At 38.2% G+C, this 21,331-nt stretch overlaps 1 protein-coding gene and 1 long non-coding RNA gene across 2 annotated transcripts in view; one reads left to right on the plus strand and one right to left on the minus strand.

The window, feature by feature from the left end:
- The window catches only part of LOC134386172 (uncharacterized), a 39,691-nt gene extending 23,674 nt beyond the window's left edge, over positions 1–16,017 (plus strand). Inside the window, exons 4-5 of the long non-coding RNA XR_010024455.1 lie at positions 857–931; positions 15,937–16,017. This is a non-coding gene — a long non-coding RNA (uncharacterized LOC134386172). The remainder of the gene's footprint in view (positions 1–856; positions 932–15,936) is intronic.
- Positions 740–12,580, minus strand: CNGA1 (cyclic nucleotide gated channel subunit alpha 1). Its single transcript, XM_063108228.1, has 8 exons — positions 12,462–12,580; positions 11,523–11,639; positions 10,452–10,514; positions 6,623–6,664; positions 6,425–6,535; positions 4,981–5,088; positions 4,165–4,271; positions 740–2,154 (listed from the first exon to the last, which is right to left on the minus strand). Exons 1-8 carry the CDS (start codon positions 12,566–12,568, stop codon positions 740–742), a joined length of 2,070 nt encoding a protein of 689 aa, XP_062964298.1. The 5' UTR covers positions 12,569–12,580.
- Positions 16,018–21,331: the final 5,314 nt, after the last annotated feature.

Genomic DNA, 21,331 nt, shown 5'->3' on the forward strand with positions numbered 1-21,331 from the left:
TTTAATATCTGTTTATGTACGAATACATATTCATATAGTAAGTCTGATTTATCATGCTTTTATCAGTAAGAAGTTTCTCTCAACCACACTTCTTACTGATTAAAATATTTAATGTCCTTAAAATGACCCTGGAGTTCACAAGATCATAAACTCTCTACTAAATTATCAAATAAATTGATTTACTATCATTTCATAATTAATTTTACTTTATTGCATTCTAATTTTTTTTTTTTCTTTTTTTGGCAGCTGGTGGGAACAGGGATCCAAACCCTTAATCTTGATGTTAACAACACCACACTGTAACCAACTGAGATAACTGGCCAGCCCCTTAATTATTTTTAAAATGGTGTCACAAATAAAATGTACATGTTAATTCCCAGTTACTGTGAATACATTTTACTCCTCAAAAATGCAAATGGCCTGAAAGTGAGGGGTATTTGTTCACTTTTATATACATTATTACATAAAAGAAGCATATCTGAAAGAAGTCAAAAGATATAGATACTGACAAGTCAATCAGCTTATGTCTTTGCACATTATCCATTGTGAAAAATCCCAAGATATGATGATTCTTTAATCACAGTACCTCACAGAGAGTGTGTGGACATGTGCCAAGCAAAGCATGTTTTCCTTATGAAAAAAAGTTCCAAGCTAAGTCTTCCTCTTCTTCCAAATTACAGTTGCCTTAGTCACATGATCACAAGGATGATGAGGTATGTCCTTGTTGATGGCCAGCTTTTCAGCCCTGTGTGGAGTCTGTGGGCCCACTTTCCAGTTCAGAATCTCCAATAGCTGAAAATTCTGTGTCGATAAGTGGTTTCAGAAATTTCTCAACTTTGGTTAATCTTTGCTTCAGCTTCTGCTGCATGGACTCATACTCAGCCAGGATCCGGGCAAACCTCGTTTGCAGGAGGTCTACTGACCGCTCCATGTAAGTAACCTTCTCTTCAAGATCTTTCGGATCACTACCAGCATTTGCAATGTTTACATCCAGTAGATTATCTTTCATTAAGATTTGCTTCCCTTTCTCTTCCAGCATAGCTTTGGCATCTGGGTACTCAGTTAGTGCTTCCATGAGGTCATCTTTTGAGAGACAGAACAGGTCTGAGTAGCCAATACTTTTAATATTGGCCGTTCTTCGATTGCCAGCTTTGCTGCCTTTAATGTTAAGAATGCTGATCTCACCAAAGTAGCTGCCATCACTCAATACCACAAACTGAGTGATTCCATCATCTGCCACCACAGCAAGTTTGCCTTCCTTGATGATGTACATCTCTCGTCCAATATCCCCTTTCTTGCAAATGTAATCTCCAGGACTGTAGACTTGGGGTTGCAATTTCAAGACCAACTCCACCAACAGACCAGCTTCACAGTCAGCAAAAATGCGTACCTTTTTTAATGTGTCTAAGTGAACGTTGATGGCAATTTCTGCTCTTAGTTTATCCGGTAGATACTTCAGAACTTCTCTCTCATCAACTGTTTTTTTGTTGGTCCACAGGTAGTCAAACCATTTAATAACCCTCTTTTCCATATCTTTGCTTACATTTCGAAAATTCATATACTGCTTGATAGCATCAATCTTTGCTTGAAATTCTGCTCTGGCTGCATTCATGTTGGAAATCATAGAACCTATGTTACCAACGATGGTAGCAAAAATTAACACTCCAATTAAGAAATCAACCACCACAAAAACAAACTCAGAATCCCTCACAGGAGGTGGTGTTTCACCAATGGTAGTCAAAGTCAGTGTAGACCAGTAAAGGCTGTATACATACTTTCTAGCCAAACGGCCAAATTCAGGATCATTAATATCAGGATAGACCCATGTATCACTTCCAAATCCAATAGCTTTTGAAATTGAGTAGAACACACATGCATTCCAGTGGATAATTATAACAATATACATGACAAGGTTAGAGATCCGGAAGACATTTGGATAGTTTGTCCTTGTTTCTGTTCTCGAGAAGAACTCAAACATACGAGAGAACCTTAACAGCCTATTTAATCTAATTTCTGGATAGTTCCACCCCAACTTAAAATACAGCAGATCTGTCGGTACCATTGACAGAACATCAAGTTTAAATTGCACGTCTGATTTATATTTCTCTATGAGTTTAAGTTCATTCCTCACCAGCAGTCCTTGCTCTAGATAACCTAAAATAGAAAAAAAAATCAATTTAATGTTCTTTTTTATGCCATTATAATTTTTTCTTTTAAGTAATTATCAATTGACTTTGTTGAGTTCAAAACAAGAATTAATTTATAGTAAATATGCCTTTAGCAATGTAATAATATGTGAGTACCAATCAACATATGGCTGTGGAAAATATTCTGTTGCAGAAATAAAAAGTGAAACGTAAGTGCAAAAGTGAGAGATTTGTATATATACGCACAAATATATATATATTTATTTAAGCACATATAAATATGTACATTTCGTGGGTGTGTGTATATATACACACACATATGAGGCTACTTCAAAAGTTCATGGAAAAATAGAATTAAGAAATAATTCTTTCTGGTCACCAGAAAGACCAAGCCATGTTTAGAAGCTTGGAACTTTTAGCCCTATTCCCCATCCTCCAGAATAGGGAGAGGCACACTGGACATTGAGTTAGTAATTGATCACGCTTACATAAGCCTTCTATAAAAATCCCTGAATTATTGGGTTTGGTGAACACATTGGTGTGCTGGGAGGGTAAAACTCCCCAACTTGTACAGGGACAGAAGCTTCTGCTCTTGTGACCCTTCCAGATTTTGTCCTATGTATCTCTTCATCTGGCTATTCATTCGTGTCCTTTATCACACCCTTTATTAATGTACTAAATCAGTAAATGTGTTTTTCCTGAGTTCTGTGAGCCATACTAGCAAATGTTCAAACCCAAAGCGGGTGTCATGGGAATCCTGAATTATAGAGGTTGGTCAGAGGCACAGGTCACAACATAGGGGCTTGTGATTGGCATCTGAAATGGAGGATCATCTTGTGGGACTGAGCTCTTAGTCTGTAGGGTCTGCACTAACTCCAGTTAGTGTCAGAATTGAATTAAATTATAGGACACCCAGCTGATGTTGCAGAATTTCTTGATATGTGAGGAAACCCCAAACACATTTTGGTGACCAGAAGTGTAATGTTGAAAGTATAGTAAGAAAAAAGTCAGTTTTTCCTATCATACACAGTTCTTGAACATTTCCTAAATACCCTAGCACTCTGCCCAATACCTCACATCACTCTCTTGACAGAATCCCAACCCCACCCTGGAAGCTTGGGAACCTGCCTTGCTGTCTATTTTGCAGAGTCTTGCCTCACCCCTTTAATGTGAAGGATAAGTGCCTTTTCGGGCTGCATTTCATCTCCTTCCCCTAAAACTTCCCTAGACACCTAGGATATCCCCTTCTCCTATCCTGTTATCATGGGCCTAGTGTGTTAAACCCAGAATTTCAACACTCTGCTACATCACAATAGGAAAATAATTTTTTCCTCCTCCTATACTGGCTACTAGAGCTGCAAATAGGACAGAACAACTGGAGCATTGCTCCAGATAACTGATACTTAGAGAGTGTCCAGATTTTACATAATGATTATAGTCTGTGTACCCTGGTTAAATGTGTATGTGGAGAGCAGAGTAGAAACAGTGAGCTTATACCTACATAACAAGAACACTTCAAGTAGAAAGATATCAGGTGCTTCCCTCTGGTCAAAAATGCCCTACCATAAACCACAAAGGTGTTCAAAAGGTTAAGGGTGTTTTTCCTGCTTCTTATAAAATTCCTAGTATGACTCTGCTGGATACAATGACATTTTTCCCCATGCCTCTTTAAGGTATCTCCCTGTTAGGTAGCAATTACTCTTTCCCCACAGAGCTGGCAGAATATTTCTTCTCTCTTTATTCCTTTTGCCTGGCATAAACCCAATGAACAGGATAATGGAGGAAAGCCACCAATCCTCACTCAAAAAGTTGCCTAGTAACGTCCTTCTGAGTCAATTGGAGTGACCTAAGTCTGTGAGTTGAAAGCATCATTACTCTTGCTTTCAACTATGCCTTTTCCTGTAAAACAGATTTTTCGTGAGTTTATTTTGAAGAATACTTGGATTAGGAAATTTTGAATTATATGATACAGATAGAAACATGAAATTTAAAAATATCCAAAACTGAACATATTTACCTGTCCTTATTCGTACAAACATATCGAGAAGATAGACTAGATCTGATAAGTAATCAATAACGAGCCAGTATTCTAGGTAATCAGATTGAAGTTCATCGAAACATGCTCTGTAAAAGAAAAACTTGCATAAATAAAATAAAATGGAGGCCAAGTTAAGTAAAAGTTCCCTTTGCATAATTTTTATGATAAGAAGTACAGCGCAGTAAGGCTAGGAGGGGTCCTTAGAGTCCATTTAGTCAACCGTGGCTTTCCCAAATCTTTCCCTGAGTAACTGGATTTTGTCTTCTAGTACTTCTGAATTCTAACATTCTTTCCATTATACTAGTTTGCCTTGTAAAAACATCCAATAAGAATAAATGGCTTCAAGCTAATGTCAAAATATTGGGTGAAATACATTGATCACCATGTTCATATCAACTCTCTGTACCCAAAATGCTTCAGGAAATTGTGCTTGGTCCTGGATGGCTGAGATGTTTACCATCTAAGACATGAAATTATCTCCTTCCACTATTGGCAACATTTTTTTCTTGTAGGCCAAAAAATATATACATAAAGTTTCTCCAACATTCTAATCAAATGTTTGAGCAAAGTTTAAAAGTATCTCCATATCCTGCATCCCAATACTGGGGATCCAAGTATATTGAGAATCGAAGTACCTTCTCTAAACACATTGAGAATAATGTAGCCTCTCTTTACAACCTGTGGTAGAGAAAGAAGGTAGAAAGAAGGTGTCCTGAAGAGCTCTAAGTCAAATTGTTTAGTCAGTTAACTTGGAAACAAGAGGTGGGTTGAGAGCCACAAAAAATATATAGACACCTTGCAATAAGCATAGTCCAGTTGTACATAACAGGTATGGAGATGCAAAACAGCCAGTTGTAATATGTGTTTCCTGCGGGATCAATAACTGTGACTTCTCTCTTCTCCCTAGCAGCAATTAGAAATAAAGGGAAAGGTTACTAAGAAACAAGAACATTTTTATTTACCATATCAAATATGCATATGCCCATCACCCACAATTAATGAAATAGAAATAAGCGGGAGAAGCTCACTTTGCGGTGGGAAGATTATCTTGGCAAAAGTGCACTTGTCATAAGAAACTGATTAGTAAAGGGTGAATAGGTAGTTAAATTATCACTCTTGCATTAGACTATATACTAGACTTCTATTAAAGCCCTAGTTTTACTGCTAATCTGCAGTTGGTTCTATAGAGGGAATAGTGGCATAGACCATAGGAAACTGTGGATATTCCACAGACTCATTTGGTAGGTTACAGCTGGTGGGAGCATGGTGACTTTGCTACCCGCCACCCCAAATCAGGTAACAAAGTAACCAGGAACTATATACTATGAGGGGGAGCTATTTCTTCTTTCTCTTTCGTAGGTAGAGAAGAATATTGTTAACACCATCTAATACAAAGCACTTGTTCATAAGCATGTAGGAAGGATTCTTTAAGAGAGGTAATAGAGGGCAAAAGGAAGGGAGGAAAGAAAATAGAAGGTCAAATGGAATTTTTTTTAAATGTTCTGGTACCAAGCCTTTATTTTAAAGGACTTTTCTCTTTATACAAACATCAACAACTTTCTAAACAGGCACAAATGATTGAACCATTGTCTGGTAAACAGTTTTCTTACATAAGTTCAGAAAACAATTTCCCTTTAAAAAAAAAAGTAAAAATAGCTTTGTAAATATCACTCGGCCTTACCCTTGTGAAATTCTAGTTCTCAAATGTTTGTTTTAAAAAGAATAAGAAGCTGGTGTTTTGATAGCATTTGTATTGCTCTCAAAATTGGGCATGGCTTTGGCAATGAGCCTTCTTTACTTTGGAATATTTGCCATTCAGTATTTACTACTCGAAAGTGTTACTGAAATTATTAAATTTTTATTTCAGTTTTTAAAAATTGATGGTAAAATTGATAGGAACCCAATTCTCCTTGGAACCTAAGATATTTCCCAGTGGTAAGTTTATCATCACCAATGGTTGAGGAAGAGAATTAATTAATTATTAATATCACATAGTGGTGAAAATTCTTGATGAGAAAACTAAGAATAATGCTACCATTGCTAATTTTAGGGAAATTAGAAAATAAAGTTTTAATACACATTTGATAACATTTTGTGTTAAATGTTTAAAAACATTTAGGCTTTACAAAAGACCTCTTTACTATAAGTTTCTTCCTACTTTATATCATGGAAAATTATCCTTGCATCTAAAACCTATCATAAATTCATTTCTAATTTCAATGCCAGTAAAAATACTTACTCTTCTTTTTTATCTTTGCTTTGCTCCTCTTTCTTTTTCTTCTCATCTTTCTTTTCCTTCTTCTTTTTCTTCTCTGGGTCCTTTTTGTTTTCATTTTTACCATCTGACTTGCTGAAAAAGTTGAGTATGTAGTATTAAAATATGAAAATGTTATGGACAGAAAAAATGTGGGGTCATTCATGCCAATGTCTAACTTACCTCTTCTTTTCTTTTTTCTTTTTCTTTATTTCTTTTGGTTCTCTAAAGAAGAAACAATATCTCTGTCACATAATCACATTACACTCTAACTTCCATTCTTATTTACTTTCCTCTCCATTAAAAAAGAATTCTCACCCTGTGTTCAAAGATCTGCCCCAGTACTCAGAGACCAGAAATCTGGTCTCCTAATAGAGATTTATAACAAAAAAAAAAAAAAAAAGGAAAATTGTCCAGATAATAAAACAAACAAACAAAAGTTCTTGGGAAAATGGATGTGGAAAATTGGAAGAAATGGAGATAAATAAAAGCATAAACCCAAGGAGGGCAATTTACAAAACAACAGCCCACAAAAAGAATGCTTCCAGAGTGTTGATGTATTTTTTAAAAAATAGTTATTCAAAATGCAAGTTTCTTGATATCATTTATATTTTTCCTACAATAAAAGTATTGACAATTCAAAGAAAATGCCGTCAATTTTCTTTAGAGGACATAATCCTAACAGAAGAAATTTTTCAGGAGTAGTCAAAAAGCTCTGTGGTAATACAGTGAAATCCCTATTAGAATCCTTCACTTTATTTGAGACCACCTTTGTCTACATACAGTTTCTTCTTGAGTGGAGAATATGTGATTAGAAACCTCTTTCTACAGTTAGCTTTCTCCATCAGTAGATGAATGGATTCTGGAGTCAGACAGACCAAGGTTCATGCAGGCTATGACTGTGGGCTCAGATGTCTTGGGAAATTTTATTATTCAGACATGAATGAATGGACATCCCAATATCACTAGGAGAGTCAGAGAATCTGTTAAAGGGAGGTGGGTCTAACCTTGGTCTCAAAGTACGGGTAAGAGTTGGAGACATTGAAACTGAGAAGAAGAGGGAGGATGGTAAAGGGAGGGAAGTTTTTAAGTGCAAATGAAATTAGTCTTGGTAAAAATGATCCAGCAAAAGTGGAAAGCTGCTGTTGAGGAGAAGTGGGAGACATGATTGACAAGTGAGGTGAGGCTTAGCATCTAAGGTGGCCATGTACAATGTGGACAGAACATAAAGCTGGACAAGGGAGAATTTACTGCTATGGGAGCACACTTCTTTGATTCAGGATTTAGCAGCCCGGCATGGATCCTGGGAGGTGATGTTCACACACTGTTCAGATGGCTCTTGGTCAGAAAAGGTGATGGCCCACACTAAGTGAAATAGAAATGACAAAATACAGTGGCAGATGGTGGAGTGAGGTATTAAAAGACTCAGAGAAGTGGCATGCTAAAGTGGATATGCTATGTTAGGAAGATATCCCACCAGCTGACTATGTTCTCTAAGAGGGCTCAGAGGATGCAGATGAGATAGGGAATAGTGCAGGTGAGAGGGACACCAGCATCTTTGAGAAGCTCAGTGGTGCTGTCCTCTGTAGGCCAGGGCTGATGGTGAGAGATGCTGTTACAGAACTCAATTCCCTGAGAGCAACAGAGATAATAGGATCCGGAAAAAACAGAAGCCAATAACGGTGCTTACCCAACAGGTGGGCCCAACAATTGTAAAGGCAGTAAGGTAGGCATGGCAGCCAGGGGGCTAATCCACAGACAGCTAAGGAGGAGGCTAATAGGACTGTGTTCCTAGATAGATGGTCAGCCTGTCACCTTGTTTAGAGTGCTGTTTAACATGTATAATCAAAGCAAATCAGAAATGGATGACCAGGAGGTTGAGGACAATTTACTCCATCAAAAAGTCACAACCCCTTGAATAGTTTCTAGACCTGACGCAGTTCTCAGACCTAAAACTATTGACTGGAGAAGAAACCAACCCCCCATGAAGAAGGACAGGTATATTTGGTAATGATTTCCTCAGTGTTTCCCCCAAAGAACCTACGGTCATTTGCTTAGATAACTGTACCCTGGGGGAAAATGAATATCTACGTACGTTGAAGACTGTTTGGTACAGGACCCAAGCTGATGATGAGACCAAGGGGTGGAAGCATCATCACAGCCTCCGTATTAAAGTGGGGGAGGACACGGTGGCCTGGTAATAGTAGACTCCTGGATGAGATACAACTTATGGTGATTCCATCTGGTCCACCAACAAACTGTGTGGCCATTTCTCTAGTTCCTGAATGTAAAAGTGGAATATATATAGTTTCTAAGTATAAAAGTGGGATGTATATATGTTTTTTAATATAAAAGTAGAATGTATATTGCTGGTCATTGGCAGAACTCGCACCCCTTCCTCCACTGGTTCCTTGGCTTCAGGGGTAAGAGTGATCACAGTAGGCAAGACTAAGTAGAAACCTTGAAACTGCCTCCCACCATCTGGCCAAAACTGTGTTGCATCCTGGAAAGGAGAGGAAATGTATGCATGCAGAGGTGGCAATCCCTATTATGTCCCCATTTAATTTACCATCTGACTCCTGCAAAAACCAAGCAGATGCCAGTGGGTGGCAGTAGACTAATGAAGAATCAACCAAGTAGTAGCCCCAATTGCAGCTGCTGTGCCTTATGTACAAAATAATGTTTTTACCTGATTTATATCATATACCTAAGGTTCTGAGTCAGTGATGGTGAGTGTTATTTTTCATCACTATCAGGGAAGAGGAGGAGAAACAGCTTATATTCACATGTGATGGAACACAGCACACAGTTACAGCATTTTCCAGAGCTATGTTAACCCTTCTTTCTACAGTCATGACAGAATCTGGAAGGACCTCGATCATCTAGACATTCCTCAGAATATCACATTTATCCACTATATTCATATCAGTGACATTCTATTAATCAGACCCTGAAAGAGAATTGTCGAATCCTGGGACATAAAATAACTGCCCATCATGAGCTGGATTCTGTCAGAAACAGCAAGACACAAGGTTGGACAGCAGTCCTTCATGTGATAAAGTAATGTACATGGGACTGAGCATGGACTGGAGGAAACAAGTAAGCTTCTCAAGGAGGTGGCTCTGAACCCTCCCCCCATGTCATTTATCACTGTTGCATCAGCACCTACCCCTCAGCTCTCACGTATGGAGAAAAGAACAACCAGAAGCCTGGAGGAGGTATTCCTGGAGGGAATTTTCTATATGAAGGAAGTGGACGCGAGCAGTGCAGCACAGGTGGGCTGCATGGATATAGTGGTGCACAGGATTCAGGCACTCATTCCCCACCTGCCAAGGGTGTTGGCTGCTGATGGCTCACAATTTTCCCTCTCCCTGGGCTGGCCTTGGCTGAAGGGAACCACCATGCTCAAGGTTATGCCCCCACTTCCTAGGGCCAGCCCTTATCCAATGACTGTGCATGGGTACAAAGCCCAGTCCTATTACCTAACTCTGAAGGGCCATCTCTGCTCCAGAGCTCCCCAGGGGATCACACTGTATATCAACCCTATTCTCTAAAGTTCAACTTTTCCTTTTGCCCAATCCTGTCTCCCAACTCCCTTTCAGATATTGTTCCCAAGAGTGCTCCCAATAAAACTGCACACAAATATCCATCTCAGAGTCTGTCTCCTGGGGAACCTGACCTAAAACACATTGGCCCAGATTAATGATTCATTTGTTTTTGTCATCCACTCTATCCACAGGGAAAAGTAATTACATGTACACTATAGATATGGTTTTTCTACATGTATTCAAATAAATGAACAAATGAATAAATGTTACTTTTAATATGGGTAGTTGCATTTTTCAGACATAAATAACCAAACAACAAAAGAATAGAATATCAATGCCATCTAAACTATACTATATAGTTTAACTAATAAATATTTGCTATATAACAGATTCAGATATATTCCTACATTTTACTGGTTTTCTTTAAAAACAAAGCTTTGGTTTTCTATTGTAAATGTACTTACTGGTCCTTATTGCTGCTGTTGTTAACATTGAAAAGTGCAATGGTACCAGGCAGGTACTGCTCCCTGGGAAATGAAAAACATACAGTGAAGTCAATAGTCACCATCTGTATAATGTCCATGGTAAGCAAACAGTCTTAAAGAACAAATTCTTCTCAATTTCTACTCATTACTAAAGATTGCCTACACGATTTTTGAAAATATAGAACCTCTGTGAAGCATGAATTGCCAAATACCAGTGCCTTGAACCAAAGTAGTTGTTAAATGCCTATTTGTCAATGTTCACACCAAGAATTCACATCCTCCTTGGCTTTGAGTGAATCAACTTGGATGCCACTAACTCCCAACAAGAGGCCTAAAATGGTCAGGGAAGATAGTAAGAGGAGAAAAGAGAGATAAAAACAGTGGGGAACTTGAAAGTAGTCAGTGGGAAGAAAAACAGGAAAAAGGGGGAAGAGAGGCAAAAAGCAAAGAAAAAGTAAATGTGTTCCATAGGATGGGAACCCCTGACCCACATCAATGCCACAGCCCTTCCCCACCCTCAGAGTCCTGTGTTGGAAGTTTCCATGGTCACTTTATTTGTTACTAAGGATATTTAGCTTTGTTTTCTAGATTCTACTCCAGTGATCTATTTCTTGAAAGTAAGATCAAATACTATTCATTTCCAGTTATACTTATGAATTATTCTTTAATAGAGATAAGTAGGGATAGAGCAGGTTAGAGAATAACAGCCAGTCCTCTCCCATATAATTGCTTCAGGATCCTGAAAGAAGGATCAGAAAGAAGCAGGGAATCAGAGAGGACTGGGGCATGAAGGAGACACAACGTTTCAGAGAAAATGATCAGCAAGAGTGTTTATGATTTGGAGCCCCAGGGCCATGAATAATCATCAGGTAGTGGCAATTCCCCAGAGAAAATAGGGGTAAGGAAGTAGTAGCAAGTTACTTCCAAGATCCTCCATAGTGTCTGGATAGCAGGAGCATTTGCCAAGCCCACTCTGTGAAAAGATGACAAGACCTTTCATCTAAATAATAGTTTATAAACAGGTAGCGAGGGTTAGATCATGCTGCTCACCTCTGTGATGGTCCTCCCCTTCTGTGTGAATTATTTCTGAAGGAACCTTTTGCATGGAGGTCTTCGTTCTCTGATCCTTCAGATATAGAGACACTGTCATCATCATCAGAAAAGGAGCTACGATCCAAGAGGAAGCAGAGATGAATGAGAATAATGTTTTCGACCACTGCAGAGGAGCAACATTTCTCGTTGGGGGATCACTGCCTCGTCTCTTTTCCTTTCCTCTCAAACTAACACACACAATTTTTAATTCGAGTGAATTGAGAACTGTACAGAATGCATAGAATAATATAGGGCATATGCACAATTCAGTAAAATGCATTAAATTAAGAAACTGAAAACAAACTGTACCCTATAAACATATACAATGAAAAAAATTAGAAAAAGAAGGCTTAAAATATATATCAAAAAAAGAAAGAAACTACCTTCTAGGTCTTCCACATTCCTGTTGTTTAATGCATTGGTTGATGGTATTTATCAAATAGAAAGTGTGGTATCTGGGCTGTATGAACTAACTTGTTTCCTAACGTTTTCTTCCACTAAAAATAAAGTCAACTACATTTATATGTATACTATTCATTTATAGGATAACCACTTTAAATTATATTTTTAAATCATGTTCTTAGCATTTCATACTCTACGTACTTTTTCACATTTATCTATGGCAATCTCATCCTTTCAGAATTGAAATATACTAAGAGGAAAGACCTTGCCAGTGACTAAAGAAATATTTGGCATAGGTGCTTCCAAAAAATGACAAAAATATCTATGTTCATTTGTTAGACAAGTTATATTGTTCCAAAGTATAAATAAATTCACTAAATTAAATATGTTACAAAGATCAAGTTTACAAATTATCAAGTTAAATTGAAATTAAACCTGGTTAAATTAAAGAACTGTGGCTGGTATTAAAATGCTTGGGAAAATGCATGGATTTACCTGCATGCTCCATTTTCCATTCTTCTTATTTCCTTTGCAATATCTGGTACAATCACATTGGGAATGTTTACAAAGGAGTGCCACGTATTGATAATATTTGTCTTCATGGTTAGTTTAATATCTGAGAAGGAGGAAGTCTTATTAGTGGCAAGACTGTTTTCATATATTTACATACATATTCAAAAGTTTCACTCTACCATTCTTCTAAGGCTGTAATAACATTCATAACCAATTATACATAGGAATTATTCAGACTTTAGACTGAATAAGGATGCAATTGATCCATATTTTTAGCACATCCTCTAAATTATTCTGATGATATAGTCCAAGCAACATATTTTGAAAAATACTGGTCTGAACTTTAGTCAGAGTATATTATTTGCTAAAAGCAGGTAGAGCATGCAGGGTCAGGCCCTGATTCATTCCCCAGGTGCTCCCAGGACACGCTGTGCTCACATCACTGCTGTCTACTACATTGCCTTCTCCACCTACTTCAGCTTCCCTCATCCACAATTTCTGTCCATGGTCCTCATGAAGGATCTTCTCTCCAATTAGCTAGTACCCATCCTGAGAACACCGGTAGCTACAAGGAGGGGAGGGAAGTTGAGTGGGGGTCATGGGGAATAATCACAATTTGTGGTAATGGGCGTGATGATAGTATTGATCTGGCCATCACAGCTTGGGCACAAGCGGTGATGATCAGCTTTGTACCCCATGAATATGCATAACCAATAAAAATTTTTTATATTTTTTAAAAAATAATAAAAGAGAAGGATTCTGTCCCCTGCTGCTCCCATGGCCACAAATATTCAATGCTGCAATGGTGCTGGCTGCAAACTGGAGAATGTTCCTCCCCTCAGTTCCCTTCTGCCCATGATCACCTGGGCCTGGAGGGTGATTCCCACCCTTCAAAGAGCCACTGCTTAAAAGAATATACCTATCTCCACAAAAACCATCACATGCAAGGCATCCCTTGACGGATTCCTTGTAAAACCTTGGGAGACTTTTTGAGGTGGTAAAGTCTTGTGGGTGTAGGTGGGGCAGAAACAGGAATTATGTGCCATCAATGATAATGCAAATTTATTTGAATCCAAAGGCCCCATTACCCCATATGCCCAGGGAGCTTTAGGTTATGTAATCATCATACATGTTCAAATAGGGCTGCTATGTAAAGGTACCCACAGATACAGCTAGACCACTTTTTTATAGACAGCATCCATTTCTGATTGGTAAGTGCCACCAACAACTGTAATAGTTGTTAAATATGTTTAGTATCACCCATTCCTAATTTTATTATTTAACATATTATGTATATGCCTCAGTTCCTCAATTACTTTGTGAGTTCTTGGAATCCAGAATAATTAATTTTCTTTTTTGTCCTCCTAATGTCTATTACAATGCTATACAATTAGTATGTGCTCAATACATAGTTTACTTAGTTACTAAACCAGTTCACCAGTGGTCTGCTATCTTAGATTTCTCTTCATTACAATGGGAATAATGTTTTCTAATTAAACAGAAAATTCATATAACAAATTCTTAATGCTTGGTCCATGCTATCAAAACAGATTATGACTAAGGTATAAAATGCTGTTCTGGCTGCAATTTCCTGGCCGAGCCATGCTGTTTCCCACCTCTGTTTCGCACCTTGCACCTGAACTCCTTGGATCTGGAATATTCACCTCTCTTGAGTCCAGATAGGTGCTATTCATCGCCCAAGTCCTCATCTTTGGTCAAGCTAATCACTTCCTTTTCTTCTCTGCCACTGCATTTGTACATATTTCAATTATTTCTCCTATGCTAAGTTGTTGTATACTCTGTCTTCACAACTAGGCTGTGACCATCTCTAGGGGGAAGATGTTTGTCACCATAGCAGAGTGCTTTCAAATAATAGATACTCAAGAAAAGCTAATTGTATAAACAAATCTTATTTTTTGTTTTAAAAACCACAATGACATGACTTTTCATTAGAAGTTATGAAAACTCACTGAATTTTCAACAATTTTTAAATGGTTCTTAAAGTGGTAGATATGATGGATTGGCTCCAGCATCCATTCTTTTCTCTTTCTATTGGGCTTTCATGATCTGCCAAGATGGGAAGAGCTAAAACTCTGTCTACATTTCCCAAACTCCTTTGCAGCTCAGGTTCTGAGTGCCACTTAGGTTGAGGCAATCAAATGCAGTCATAGGACATTTGGAAAGTGGAAGTGAGGAAAAGTCAACAGTTCTTCCACCTCTGCTATGGCTAAAGCAAGAACAGGCAGGGAAACACTGGGCAGCAATTCCTGTTCTGAGGCAGCAATCCCTGTTCAGTCACTATCCTTCTGGGTGCCAGGCAGGGCATCAAGCTTGTGCTGGAGTGGATCTAGCAGGAGCAGGGTGGCTCTTGCTCCTAGTTGCAGTGGAAGTGACTCACAGTCATTCTTGAATAAACACTTCCAGTGAGAGCTTCCTCACTGCCCCCTTTCCAGATTGTGAAAGAGGAAAAAACGTCCCTACAAGCCAGTTCTGGGATGTTGTTCTGGGGTCATGCTTAGGATTCAGTCTGGAGCCTGTTGGCCCAACCCTTCCAATGACAGTTAGCAAGTAGTTTCCAGAATTAAAGCTCTTTCTATATGAAAGGGCCAGTGTGCAGTTTGATTTCTGCTAATGAACAAATTCTCTTCCTGATTTTCAATGCATGGTATGATGTAGAACATTGAAAATGGTTGTCAACATGAGAGAAAGGAAGGGAAGGGAAAGGACAGAGAGATAAAAGTGAAAGGAGAGAAAGAAAAAGGAAAAGAGGGATGGCGGGAGTGTAGGAGAGAAAGAGAAAGGCAGAGGACATTACCCAGACTGTTTTTGCTGTTGTGGTGGTTGTTTTTGTTTGAAGAAATATGAGAGGGATGTTAATGGTCAAGCCACCTTTTGTGCTGACATTTAAAGATCCACATTATAATAAATTCCAGAATTTACTGCAAATGTTTATGTTAGTCTAACTTTTCAAGACAATGAGTATCGACTCCTTATATATAGTGATGGATTTTTTATTGAAGTGAGCAAAAATCACTACTATGTGTGCCCCAAATTCACAAGCACCAGAGGAAATGTGAAGAAAGCTGAGTTTAACGGTGATGCAGAAATACCTTTATGCTATTTTAGGGATCTCCCGCCACATGTAAAACTGACTTGACCAATACAGAGTATCATGTTTTCTAAAACTCCATGAACCTTGACTAGCTTTGGCCATTCCTCTACATTGTAAGCATCTGATAGTGTATCAGGCAAATGTATTTGTGGATTTTATATACATCTTTGTTTAACAATAACTTTGCTCATGTTGGTCACTTGACATGGAATTCTTGGCCCTTTTTGTTCTCCCAGGGAAAATTCTATTTGTGCCTCAAAGACAAGTTTACATAACACCTCTGTGAAGACTTCAATGATTACTAGAGCACAAGAATTCATTACACCCTCTTTTTTGTTCTCACAGTTCTGTGTCTGCCTCTTTACATGCTGGCTAATACATGGGTACTGACATGCCTGGCTCCCCTGCTAGACTGTGAGCTCTTTGGGAAAGTTCATCAGAGAGCTGTTGGACACAATAGTTGACACATACTAAAGCTTTTCAATATTAAATTGGAATCAATCCTGCACCACAACCTAACTGTGTACCTTAAACATAATTTGTTATTTTAATTATCTTGTTGTTCAGTGAAAACTTAAGAAATAAAGTAGGAGCTACAAAATACATTTATTTTTATTACAGAAATAAAATCACTTAATGGAATTGCCTTGATTGCTTATAAAGAAATTAAGAGAACAAAGAAGGAAATGCTTGCAAAGAAAATTTTATGTGATCAATCCACAAAGATATGAAGCATGAAGACTTAGGGAAGGGTCAGGACACTAGACAAAGAGAAAGAGAGGTGGAAATCCCTAGGAAGAAAGTTGGGGGCAATTGTAAGTACCAATGCCTGACAGCCTGGGTTGCCACCTCACAAAAACTGTCTGTTTAATCAGAGGCCAAGGAAATACCATTTTTAAAAATCTAAGGAAACTAGAATTCAAAAATAACAATTAATGGTACATATTTATCTAGGGATCTGTCCCAGCAAGAAAATGTCGGTTTCAGTAACTGCAATATTTCACTTTGGGGACTTGAAAATATCGCAGCTTTGGTGTACAAATAAAGTAAATTCTACTTTTAAAAGTACATGGAATTGGGGGAGAAAACCACAACATCTACCTCTCACCGTCACAAAAAATTAATTCAAGATGGACCATAGACCTAAACATAAAAGCTAAAATTATAAAGCTTCTAGAAGAAAACATAGGAAAATATTTTTATGACCTTGAAGTAGGCAAGATTTCTTATGAGGACACAAGAAAGGATACTAAACCTAAAAGAAACTTTTCATGATTGGATGTCATCAAAATTTTTAAAATTTACAAATCAAAAGACAGACAAGAAGATGTAAAGATAAACTACAGAGAATCATATTCACAGTACATTTATCTGACAAGATTTATATGCAGAATGTATAAGAAATTTGTACAAATCAATAATTTTTAAAACCAAGATATGGTCAAAAGATTTGAACAAATTCTTCCTAAAAGAAGATATAAATAGAGCCAATATGCACACAAAAATGTGGTTAACATCATTAGTCATCACATAAATAAAAACTAAAACCACAATGAAATACCATTTCAATCTAGTACAATGGCTAAAATTTAAAAGACTGACAACAGCACATATCACTCACATTGCTGGTGGGAGGGAAGATGGTACAATTTCTTTGGTAAACTTTTTGGCAGCTTCTTACAAAGATAAACACACACCTACTCTGTTACTCAGTTATTCCCCTATAGGTATTTATGCAATAGAAATTAAATCATATGTATGCAAAAATATTTGTACAAGAATGTTTATAGCAACTATGTTCACAGAAGCCCCAAACTGGAAGGAACCTGTATTTACATCAATAGGAGAATGAATAAACAATGCAATATATCTCAGCAATAAAAAGGAATGAACTACTGATCCTTGCAACAACATGGAAGAATCTCAGAAACATTATTTAGAATGAAAGAAGCTAGATAAAAGATTATATATTGTATGATTCCATTTATATAAAATTCAAGGACAGACAAAACTATTCTATGATGTTAGAACAATAGTTGTGTAAGTTGGGGGAGAGTGGGGATTTATTGGAGGGGGGCATGAGGGAACTTTCTGGAATAAAAGTTGGGGGAGGTGGTTGCATGTGTGCATACATTGATCAAAAGTCATCAAATTGTACCTTAAATATATGTGCATTTCACTGTATGCAAAGTTTAACCTCCATTTTTTTTAATTAAAAAAGAAAACATTGACATCAAAAAGAAATTTAAAAATTAAGTATGTGTAATTTGATGATACTATTCTTTCATGTAGTAATAGAAGTGACAATTTACTGGGTTCTTACTATGCACCAGGCACAAAGCACTCTATTCATGTAACTCTCACAGCAAACAGTGAAGTAACTATTATCCATGGGTTTCTACAGATAAGAACCTGGGGCTCAGAAAAGGTACTTAAATTGCCAAGAACAAATAGCCAGAAAGTATACCAAATATAGTAATTAGATGAACCAAAGTACACATTATGCCAAAAATCTATGCTTTTAACTACTGTGTTATACTAATTCTGAATTTCCCAAAAATCTTTTTCAGTAGAACTGAGAAATCAACAGCATATTTAAATTTTAACATTAAAGTTTTTATAATTTTAGTATGCCATTTTAATAATCCACTTTTAAATTTCAGGGCTGCTAAATTTCAAGGGGAAAAAAATAAACCAAAGGCTATATACATGTCTATTATCTGTCTGAAGAAACAACACTAATTTATTGTCTTGACTGACAAAGAATTGATGTTTAAAATATAATAACTGGATTTTAAATTGAGTGATTTTTTGGTGTTGTTTCATATTACAAGGTACAATGGCCTCTATGGGTGTGAGTGTAAGGGAACCAAAAGGTTAGTGCAGTAACCTGGAGTTAGAAGTAGCCATGATGTTACTACCAGGCTGAAATGAAAACAAGAGAGAGTTGTCATGGCCCTGGAAGGAGAGGGAGTTTGCAGAATAACTACCTGTGAGGAACAGTAACACACACACACACACACACACACACTGATCTCCTGCTGGGATTCTGCACTGGATGACCCCAGAGGGCATGCATGCATGTGGGTACATCCATAAAGGGCACCTCTCTTCTCCAGAGAGAATAGTGAAGAAGGGGTGGAGAGGGATCCAGAAGGACAAAAGGCCAATATCCAGCATACGGAGGTCGGTCAGGGCCAGGGGTGCTGTGAGAGCCAAGAACAGATGTACCTAATCCTCCACAGGGAACTTGAGATAAAGCTTTCTGAAGAGGCAAGGCTAGAGCAATTGTGGACAAAGAGCAGACAGTTATCCAAGCACATTATGGTGTGGAACAGGATTCTAGATGGAAGCAGTAGCAGGTACAAAGAGAACAAGGTGCGTTCAGGTAACTACAGCAGGTCAGATGGTGGAGAGTAGGTTTGTGGGAGTAAATGTCAAGAAAAGAGGCAGTAAGGAAGCGGAGGTTAAATCACTGATGTACTGAATGCTCTGTTGTCCGAAAGAAGAAGAGTCATCGGAAGATTCTAAGTGGGATACTCCTAGTTTTATGATGCGGTGGGGACTTAGGGAGAGTGGCACTGGTATGCAACAGGAGAGTGCAGAGGAAATGGGAGAGAGCTGGGGTAGGAATTTGTGGAAGGATTACAGGGCATCAGCAGAGTCACGCGCGATGTAACAGTGTACACAGTGCTAGGATGCTGTGATTTTCTTTCACAGTGCTCAATGGTTCCAGTAAGAAAGAGCCAAGAAAAAAGAGAGAAAAAAAAGACAGATGTCTGGAATGATCCAAAATTGCTCATCAGTCTTGAGATTGGAGTCAGGTAGAGTGGTCAAGGTGGAAGGGCAACGGGTCAAAGTAGATAAGGGGATTGTGAGAGACTCGTCTTAATGACAAATGACATGTTCTAGGTTTAAGGAAGAAGAAGGGGATGCTGACAAGGGAGGATATATTAGAAAATTAATGGTCAATAAGGTTGACCGTTAATCTCAAATTCATCTAAAATTAATCTCAATAAGGTTGAAGAACAAGTCTAGTGGGAAGAGAGTACTGGAGCTGGAAGAAAAGAGCCTATAGTCAGGATATGAGATGCCATAGGGAAGGTTACTATTGTGAAGGCATAGTATCTCTGCAGCAAGGATTTGGGTGACCACAATGAAAAGGAAGAGAAGGTCACCAGAGCTGAGAAAAACAGTAACCTGTAAGGCTAAGGACTCATTTCTGAATGTGTCATATTTTATAGCTGTAGAGGTTGCCCTGAATGACAGAGAGACTCAGAAGAAAGGGATGTCTGTGCAACATGTACCAAATTATTTGATGAATGTGGAGCAGCAGCAGAAGATCAATAGATACCCAAGACAAGAAGTAGAAAGATGAACCTCAGTGGGAAAAGATAAGGGTGGAGTGAAGGATTTAGAAGTGGCAATTGGGAAGGAGGAAAATGTCAGCCCCTTTCTGAGTGGATCAGATGCTGCTAGGCTGTGCATCATCAGAATCTCTCTAAGTGATAAACAGTTCTTCAGACTTTAAGTGAAACATGTATGATTGTTTCAGTGAGAATGCCTCTTGGAAGTGTTAGTGACTCTTTTACACCTGGTGTGACAGTTAGGCAGTATGAGAGCCTGCAAGTGAGAAAGAATGTCTTTGTGTTGCCCATTCTCCACACAAGGTGACCTCTCTTCAACCTCTGTACTTTCAGACCGTAGGGACAAAGAAAGAAAAGAAAGAAATGTTCATTGAGTGCCTGCTACAGGTCAGCCATTATGTCAGGTACGTGTTAGCACATTTAATCCACAAAGAATCTGAGACAGAGGCTTTATGTTCTTAATTTCACAGGGGAAGATACGAAGCTCAGAGAGGTTAAGTGATTTGCTAAAGGTCACATGACTATTATACTAGAGTTGGTATGAAGGGCCCAAGCCCTTCCCATGTGTATCAGTCCATTTCTGTTGTTTAGAACAAAATACCTGGAACTGGGTAATTTATAAAGAAAATGAAATTTATTGCCTATGGTTTCTGAGGCTGGGAAGTCCAAAGTCCATCTTGTGGTGGCAACAGTGACCCAGGGGCCTCATATTGCAAGATGGTGGAAGCAGAGAGAGCTGAGGAACAGACTGTCCTCCCTCTTCTTTTTAAGTCCTCAGAAACATGCCCCTGACCACCATTTTTAATCCATTCACTATGGCATGGTCCTATAATCTAATCACCTCTTCAAGGATCCACCTTTTGATTACCAAAATGGGACTTCCCACACTCTTAACAGTCACAATGGGGGCCAAGTTTCTAATACATAAAACTTGAGGTACACAATTCAAGTTTCAGTGAGTTTTGGGGGAACATAATTGAATCCACTACACTATGCAATTCAGAAAAGTCGTGATATGGGAACTCGATCACCAGTTTCCCCCAAGTGAAGCTTGTTTATCCCTGCTTCATTCCTATCAGTGTGTTCTTTTCCAGGAAAGCCTGGACTGGACCTTTTGGATTCAACCAATTATTTACAGTGCAGTGACATACATTCAAAATGCATGTCTTTAAACATTGACCAAACAAAGGGATGGCCTTGGAGGTTTTACCCTCTAATTATATCCTTTAGGATCCCTAAGCCACCCATAAATAAACACACTTTTATAAAAACAGTAAACTTAGTCAAATGAAGCTTTCAGATAAGTTCCTAGCCCCACTTCTCACCAGATGGCTGCTACTAAACTCCTATTATGTAGAGATTCTGAATCCACT

Source organism: Cynocephalus volans, chromosome 9 (genome assembly GCF_027409185.1).
Source record: "Cynocephalus volans isolate mCynVol1 chromosome 9, mCynVol1.pri, whole genome shotgun sequence".
In the NCBI taxonomy this organism is placed as follows: domain Eukaryota; kingdom Metazoa; phylum Chordata; class Mammalia; order Dermoptera; family Cynocephalidae; genus Cynocephalus; species Cynocephalus volans.